This window comes from Acanthamoeba castellanii (genome assembly GCF_000313135.1).
Source record: "Acanthamoeba castellanii str. Neff unplaced genomic scaffold scf7180000084762, whole genome shotgun sequence".
Classification (NCBI taxonomy): Eukaryota; Discosea; order Longamoebia; family Acanthamoebidae; genus Acanthamoeba; species Acanthamoeba castellanii.
Genome location: NW_004457518.1, coordinates 285,769 through 293,403, shown reverse-complemented (window position 1 = coordinate 293,403; position 7,635 = coordinate 285,769). Strand labels below are relative to the sequence as shown.

Sequence of the window (7,635 nt, the reverse complement as noted above, 5' to 3'; positions counted from 1 at the left end):
GCTGCTGCTGCTGCTGGACTCCGGTGGCGAATAGGATCATACAACAGATTATATCTATCTATCTATCTATATAAAAAAATATAGATATCGCAATAATTGTGTGCTCGGGCCAGAGCACTTACACCGCGAGTGTGGCAGGCGCACGTGGGCGGGTCGTCGGCCAATGTGTGGGAGGCCGGCCGCATGTGGAGCGATCTGGTGGGGAGCGGGCTTCCCATCACGCCCTCCGCCCTCAGCGCCATGGCCCACGTTCACTGCTCTCACTCGGGCGCGCGCGCCGCCCTCGACTTCCTCGCCACGTGCGTTACCCCCCCCCCAAAGGTCATTGTTGGTGTTGTAATCACTCATCTGCCAGCGCTCCGCCGCCGCCGCCAGTTACTAATGGGCGCGACGTGTGTGTCGTGTATGTGTCGTGTGTGAAGCGTGCGCAAGGGGGAGGGTGAGGGGCGGGGCATGGCGGGTAGTCAGGATCTCTACGAGGAGCTTCTGGGTGCGAGCGCGTCGATCGAGGAGGCGCGCGAGGTGCTCCACGAGATGCGCGCCCTCGGCTACGCGCCCTCCTCGACCACGCCCTTCCGACGGCTTGCCGCCCGCCTCCCCTCCCGTCTTCCCGTCTCGTATGTTACCATCGCCGCCGCCGCCGCCAACGAGTGAGCCGAAACTTGTCTTAGCGACCATGTGTGCGTGTGCTATGTGTCGTGTGTCGTGTGTCGGTGCGTAGTGAGCGGACGCAGGTGCTGGATCTGATGCAGGAGAGCGGGGTGGGTGGTGACGGGGAGGTGTACCGTTGGCTCATTCTGCACGGGCACCCCGATGACGGCATGGGCCTCCTCAACCGCATGCTCCACGAGGGCCTCCAGCCCGACGTCCGCGTCTACAACGCCCTCCTCCTCAAGACCGACGGCGTACTCCTCCCAACCCCCCCCCACCAATCGAATCCCCGTACCGCCTTCCCGTGTGCGTGTGCGGTGGTGCGTGTGCGTGTATCTCACGCGCCACCGCCAGGACGAACCCAAATCGGCGGCGTCATCGCCGCCGTCGAGGAAGAGCATGCACAACATCTGGCACCACGGCGGACGGTACGAACCCTGATATATATGTATATATATTTATTTACACTATATATACAATTTCTATTTCCCATCCACCAATCCACCGCTGCTGCTGCAATGGGCCGGGCTGACTGGGGGGAGGGGGCCAGGGCGCGTGCGGAGGCGCTGTTCCGGAGCATGCGGGAGGGAACGGTGAGCACGGACCGCACGTACGCCTACAACCCCAAACTCAACGCCGAGAGCTTCATGATCCTCCTCCGCAAGTGCCGCCGCCACCGCGAACCCGACATGGCCATCGCCCTCTTCGACACCCTCCTCACCGGTGCGTGCCCCCCCCCGCCTACGAAAAAACACGACACACGACACACGCACGCCAAAGAGGACACACACACGGCACACACACACCACACACACCACACACACCACACACGACGCGCACACACACACGGATGTCATATGCACACACACACACACACACGACGCACACCCGCGCGCACGACGCACGCACTCACCCTCGCTGCGGCACCTGGTGGGAGGTAGAATGTCGGCACATCCCGCGCGAGAGTGGCATGTACGGACTTCTCCTCGCCAGCCTGCAGCCCTCCGTCGTGTCGCCCGCGTCCGGTACGTCCCATCACGTGGTCCAGATTAGTTTGGATTCGTTTAGATAGTTTAGATTAGATATCTTACTCTAACGATTGACCGTACGGCTTGCCTTGTGGGCGATGGGGGGGGGGGTGCAGAGGCAGAGGCCGAGCGGTACCGGGAGCACCTGGGCCGCGTGGTGGCGCAGATGGAGGCCGATGGCGTTCCCCTGGCCGGCCCACACGCCGCCTCCGCCCTCGTCGACAGCTTCGTGCGGCATCGCGGGCCACCCGCCGCTCCCGCCAGCCGTACGATCCACGATCCCATCAACGCGCGCCCCGCCACTGTCGCCTCTCGCCGCTCACACGTAACACACTCGATACACCCACACGACACGCGCACCACACGCACACGCACACGACAAGCAGAGTCCGGCACGGGTGGGGGGAAGGGGTCGCTGTTCGCGGAGCTGCAGGAGCGTTTGGGGCCGAATTCGCGCTACCTCAAGACGAGCCTCATGCACGTCTACGGCACCCTCGCCGACCTCCCCAAGCTCGAGACCCTCTTCGCCCAGGCACGCCCCTCCCCCCCACACATACATACATACATACCTACATACATATCGCATATATATGTATCCACTCCATCAAAGAAAGAAAGAAAGAAAGCCAACGAAAGCGAAGAGAGAGAGAGAAGCGTGTTGGTTGCTCACGTGGGCCGGACGTCACGTCTAATCCGTCTTCTCTCTCTCTCTCTCTCCCTCTCTGGCTCTCCAGATGGTGGAGGAGGGCGAGGTGGACCTGGCGGCGTGGTCGGCGCTGGTGGCCGGGTATGTGCGGAATGGGCGCGTGGAGGAGGCCCTCGGGGTGCTGTACGGGATGCTGGAGCAGCACGGCCAGGTGCCGCCGGTGAGCCTCCTCGGGCAGGTCGGCCGCGCGCTGGAGCAGGACGGGCGCCTTGTCCAGCCGGGCGCCCTCCGTCCGCTGTTCACCGGCACGTTCGCCGACATCCGCCGGCAGGTGTTCCGCGTGGCGCGCCACCGCCGCCTCGACCGCGACGCGGCCTTCCGGCAGCTGGCCTTCAACCGCTTCCTCTACTTCCACCTCACCCTCCTCGCCCGCCGCCGCCGCGATGGTGGTCCTCCCTCTTCGCCTTCGGCCGCCGCCCGCGCACCGCCACCATCCTTCCTCCCGTCTCTCCTCTCGCGCATCGGCATCGCCGGCAGCGGCCGCGGCAGCTCGACGGCCACAACCGGCGGCGGCGGAGGTGTGGAGCGGGAGCGGAGGCAGGAGCGGGTGGATGCGCAGCGCACGCAGCTGATCCTGGGGCGCATGGAGGACGAGGACGTGTACGTGAGCGTGCCCCTCCAGCGACTCATGGCCTCCTTCATTTCGTCCTCCTCGCCCCTCGGCGGCCCGGAGGGGCGGTTCTAGATTCTAGCAGAAGGAGACCAAGGAGGAGGAGGAGGAGGAGAAGAAGCAGCAGCTGCGCGCGCGTGGTCCCGCACGCCCGCCACCCGACCACCGACGACAGTGTACACACGTGTTGCGAAGGATGATGAACTTCTTTTTAATAATAATAAAATTTATCTTATGCCTCACGCATAAGTTGATGAAACCAAAAACATAAGACTTGTGTACACTGACAGGACTAAGACAAAAGGAGGAGAGAGCGGCACACACGGATGGAGTGAGTCCATCGAGGTGGGTGGGTGGGTTGAGTGGAGGCTTAGTGGTTGGCGTTGGCTGCGGCAAAGGCGGTGAAGTAGAGGACGAACACGAGGCCCAGGCTCGAGCAGACCATGAAGGCCGCCACGAACAGGGAGATCCATGCGAGCCTTCGCCGGCGGGAGCCCATCGGCGCGCCCACGTTGAGGACGAACGTGATCAGACCGATCAGCGGGATCCACGACAGCAGGCACCTGCCACCCCGTCCCCCCACGCCACGCCGCGCCAGTTGAGCTCACGCCACGCGCAGCGATCGATCGACAACGTCACACCAACGTCACATCAAAACAAAAGCAGCACATACCCGAGGCGGGCACAGCCCAGATGCTCGTCGTGGTGGTGGTGGTGGTAGTCATGATAGACGGGGGGCGCCATATGTACGGCCACGACGGGGTGCTGCTGCTGCACGTAGGGACCCGGGTAGGGCGCATACTGCTGCTGGGGCTGGAACTGCTGCTGCTGCTGCTGCTGCTGCTGCTGGTAGATGCCCGGGGCGTAGGCTGCACCTCCCGCAGCGTACACCTCTGCAGAAGACACCCACCCCCACCCCCGCCCCAAAGAGGACACAAAATGTCAGCTCGCCTACACCTGTTTTTTATTTGTATCTTTTATTTTTTTGTTCTTTGGAACGAGCGAAATGTGGCGGCGTACGCGGTGCCGGGGTGCCCTCGCCGCTGTAGAAGGTGGGGTTGCGCTGGTACTCTTGCTTGTCGGACATGGTGTGGATTGCAAGCTGGAAACAAAGATGCAAACAATCACAGGAAATGGAAAGGTTGTCCTCTGATTAAGGAATTTCAATCACGCATTGTCGACACGAGGCACGAAAGAAAAAGGAAAGGGAAAATCAAATCGAGTTGGGCCACGTCGTTGATTGCTTAGTGGATCACTTCAAGGCGGGGAGAGTGAAGCAGCAGCCGACGTTTGGGGAAGAGAGAAAGTGCAGGACCTCACGTGACGTGAAGGGACGGAACGAACGTTCATCACCCCCCCCCAATCATGATGGAGCACCCGGCCGAGGAGAGGAGATCGCACCGATGGGCCGAGGAGAAGCAGGTGCTGCTCGAGGAGCTCAGCGCGGAGAAGGAGGCCCACGGGTTCGCCATGCTGCGCCTGGCCAACGCCGAGCGGGAGGCTTCGGCCGGCCGCGAGGAGCTCGAGCGGCTCCACCAGCAGTGCGACTCGCTCGAGGAGCGCGCCCGCCAGGCTAACCTCGCCCTCCAGCGCACCCAGCTCCTCCTCCTCGCCGCCCAGAAGTCGTCTTCTTCCTCTTCGTCTTCGTATGCCGACCTGACGCAGTCGCCCCAGTCGCCGTCCCTGTCGACGTCGACGTCGACGGCGGACGTGGAGGCCCAGGCCGGTGAGGTGGCGCGCCTGCGGGCGGCGGTGGCGGCGCTCGAGGGCGAGGTGGCGCGTCTGCAGGGCGAGCTCGACGAGGAGCGCGTCACGGCCGACCTCGTCAACCACGCCAACGAAGACCTCCACCGGCAGCTGCGTCTGCTCCACCACCCCTCGCCCACGTCCTCCTCCACGCACCACACCTACCACCACCACCACCACAGCGACGACGACGACGACGACGACGACGACGACCTCGAGGCCACACGCCGCCATCAGCAGGCAGAGGCGGCGGCGGGGCGTGAGGCAGACGAGCTGCGGGCGGAGGTGGAGGACCTGCGCCGGCGCCTGGCCCAGGCCGAAGCGGAGGCGGCGGCGCAGGCCGGCGAGGCACGCGCAGCACGCGAGGAGGCGGCCCGCACCGCGTTCGCCCTCGACAGCGCCCAGCGCGACGCACAGACCGCCCGCCACGAGGCCGCGCAGGCCGCGCACCGCCTCGTGGAGCAGCAGCAGCGGCTTCAACAAGAACAAGAACGAGAACAGCAGCAGCAGGGGCGGCGGCATGAAGAAGCACAGAGCGAGAAGCGGGAGGTGGAGCAGGGCGGCGGCGGCGAGGCCAGCAGGGAGGAGGAGGAGGAGGAAGCGATGCGGGCGGCGGCGGCGGCGAGGGAGGAGGCGGAGGCGCAGGTGCGGGATCTGAAGAAGGCGGCGATGCGGCTGGAGACGAAGCTGCGGCGCACGGAGAAGCAGCTGGAGGCCTTCCGCACCACGGCCTCCGCTGACGCCAAGGCCCACCAGCAGACCATTGCCGCCCTCCAGGCCAAGGCCCTCGCCCTCACCCAGCACAACCAGCAGCTCCTCCGCGAACACGAACACGCCCTGGCCCAGGCCCAGCAAGCCTCCGCGGAAACACCACGCGAGCCTGATGCCGCTGCTGCCGACGCCGCCGCGGCCCTCGATGCCCTTCGCACGGAGCTGGAGCAGGCCCAGCGCACTGCCAAGCAGCTCCGCGCGGAGGCGGACACGCAGGCAGCGGCGGTGGAGCAACTGGAGCGGGAGCTGAGCCGCGAGCGGGCGGCGCGGGAGGAGCGCGAGCAGCAGACGGAGCGCGAGGTGCTCATGGCCCAGCAGGCGCGGCAGGCCGCCGAGGAGGAACTGGCCCGCGCCCATTCGCGCCTGCTCGCCGAGCAGCAGCTGGCTCGCGACGTCGACCAAGAGCACGCACGCGCCCTCGACGACCTCCAGGCGGCCCTGCACGAGAAAGTAGCCCTCCTGGTCACCGCCCAGCAGCTGGCGCGCGACGCTGACGAAGAGCACGCACGCACCCTCAACGACCTACAGGCGGCCCTCCACGAGAAGGACGCCCTCCTGGTCGCCGCCCAGCAGCTGGCGCGCGACACCGATCAAGAGCACGCACGCGCCCTCGACGCCCTCCAGGCGGCCCTGCACGAAAAGGACGCCCAGCAGCAGCAGCAGCCGGCGCACCACCACCACCACCACCACCACGAGGAGGAGGAGGAGGACCACAGTAGCGGTGCCGCCACGGAGGAGGAGGCCACCATCACCACCATCACCGGTGAAAAGGAGGCGCGCGAGCCCGAGCGGGAGGGAGGAGCCGCCAGCGGCAACGACCTCCACGCCGGCGATGAACACGACGACGACGACGGGAAGCTGCAGCAGCAGCAAGAAGAAGAGATAGTGCGCCTGCGGGACCTACTCGCAACGCGAGAGGCGCGCATCGTAGAACTCGAAGCCGCCATGGCCCAATCCCACCAGGAGGAGGAGGAGGAGGCGGCGGCGGCGGCGGAGCGGAAGCAGCAGGAGGAGGAGGAGGCGGGGGAGGAGCAGGCGCACGTCGCGGAGGAGGAGAAGGAGGAGCCGCTCGAGCCACTTCGCCACGACCTCGAACTCGCCACCACGCAAGCTGCCCAGTGGCGCGAGTCTTGCGCGGTATGTGCTGCCCCGCCGCCGCCGTTGTTGTTGTTGCTGCTGTCGTGTGTGTGTGTCGTGTGTGTGGTCGACCGCTCACATGTGTGCATTTGGTGCAGGCCCTGGAGGCGCAGTTGGCGGCGGCGGCTGCGCGGGTGGAGAGCCTGGAGCGCGAGCAGGAGGCGGCCCGAGGTGCCCAGCTGGCACGCGAGGAGGAGACCGCCCAGCGGCTCGCCCTCGCCGAGAGCGGCCGCGCCGACGCTCTCCACTCCCTCGCACAGGCCGAGGCCCAGCTCGCCGCCGCTGCCCACGTCGTCCGCGAGGTGAACGCACAGGCAAGCGAAGACGGCGGCGGCGAGGCAAACGAAGAGGCCAACGCCGACAACGTCGCAACGGTCCAGTCCGAGCCAGAGCATCACCAAGAGGAGCCCGTAGAAGGAGAAGAGGAAAAGGAAAAGGAAATACAAGAGGACCAGGAAGAAAAGAAGGAAGGAGAGCAGCTGGCGGAAGGCGGCGGCGAGTCCGATGCGCTGGCGGCGGAAGCGATCGAGGAGCTGCGTCGCCGGTGCGAGGAGAGTGAACGCGAGGCGGAGGCGCGGAGCCAGCGAGCGGGCGAGCTGGAGGCCGTAGTCCAGGAGCAGGGCGATCGGCTGCGTGAGCTCGACCAGCAGCTGCGCGACGCCCAGGCCTTTGAGCAGCGCTACCACGACGCCCAGCAGCTCGCCGCCCAACTCCAGCGCCAGGCCGACGAGGCCCGCGCCCAGTACGAGGCACGCCTCGCCGACCTCGACCTGCAGCTGGCCGACCTGCAGCAGCGCTCCGCCGAGGCCGAGGGCCGCGCCGACCAGCTGGCGGCCGAGCACGAGCAGCGCGAGCAGCTCCTCGCCGAGCGGGAGCAGCTGCGGCAGGCCCTCGAGGCCCAGACCGCCCAGCAGGCCAGCGCCGAGCGGGAGCGCGCCGAGCACCAGGCGGCGCTCGCCGAGGCCGAGGCGCGAGCGCGTGGGCAG

At 66.3% G+C, this 7,635-nt stretch overlaps 3 protein-coding genes across 3 annotated transcripts in view; 2 read left to right on the top strand and 1 right to left on the bottom strand.

Moving 5' to 3' along the window:
* The window catches only part of ACA1_234470 (pentatricopeptide repeat domain/PPR repeatcontaining protein), a gene marked incomplete at both ends in the record, with an annotated part of 4,485 nt that extends 1,415 nt beyond the window's left edge, over positions 1-3,070 (top strand). Inside the window, 9 exons of the mRNA XM_004341015.1 lie at positions 139-299; positions 423-650; positions 722-905; positions 1,006-1,079; positions 1,202-1,374; positions 1,593-1,676; positions 1,796-1,945; positions 2,066-2,160; positions 2,414-3,070. Of these exons, the coding sequence (XP_004341063.1) occupies positions 139-299; positions 423-650; positions 722-905; positions 1,006-1,079; positions 1,202-1,374; positions 1,593-1,676; positions 1,796-1,945; positions 2,066-2,160; positions 2,414-3,070 (1,806 nt within the window). The remainder of the gene's footprint in view (positions 1-138; positions 300-422; positions 651-721; positions 906-1,005; positions 1,080-1,201; positions 1,375-1,592; positions 1,677-1,795; positions 1,946-2,065; positions 2,161-2,413) is intronic.
* Positions 3,071-3,365: 295 nt separating this feature from the next.
* ACA1_234460 (uncharacterized protein) lies at positions 3,366-4,082 on the bottom strand (the record flags this gene model as incomplete). The annotated part of the gene is made up of 3 exons (XM_004341014.1): positions 3,366-3,558; positions 3,669-3,888; positions 4,016-4,082. The coding sequence occupies 3 exons, from the start codon at positions 4,080-4,082 to the stop codon at positions 3,366-3,368; spliced, it is 480 nt and encodes a 159-aa protein (XP_004341062.1).
* A 281-nt stretch (positions 4,083-4,363) lies between these two features.
* ACA1_234350 (surface antigen repeat-containing protein) overlaps positions 4,364-7,635 on the top strand; it is a gene marked incomplete at both ends in the record, with an annotated part of 5,979 nt that continues 2,707 nt past the window's right edge. Inside the window, 2 exons of the mRNA XM_004341013.1 lie at positions 4,364-6,649; positions 6,748-7,627. Of these exons, the coding sequence (XP_004341061.1) occupies positions 4,364-6,649; positions 6,748-7,627 (3,166 nt within the window). The remainder of the gene's footprint in view (positions 6,650-6,747; positions 7,628-7,635) is intronic.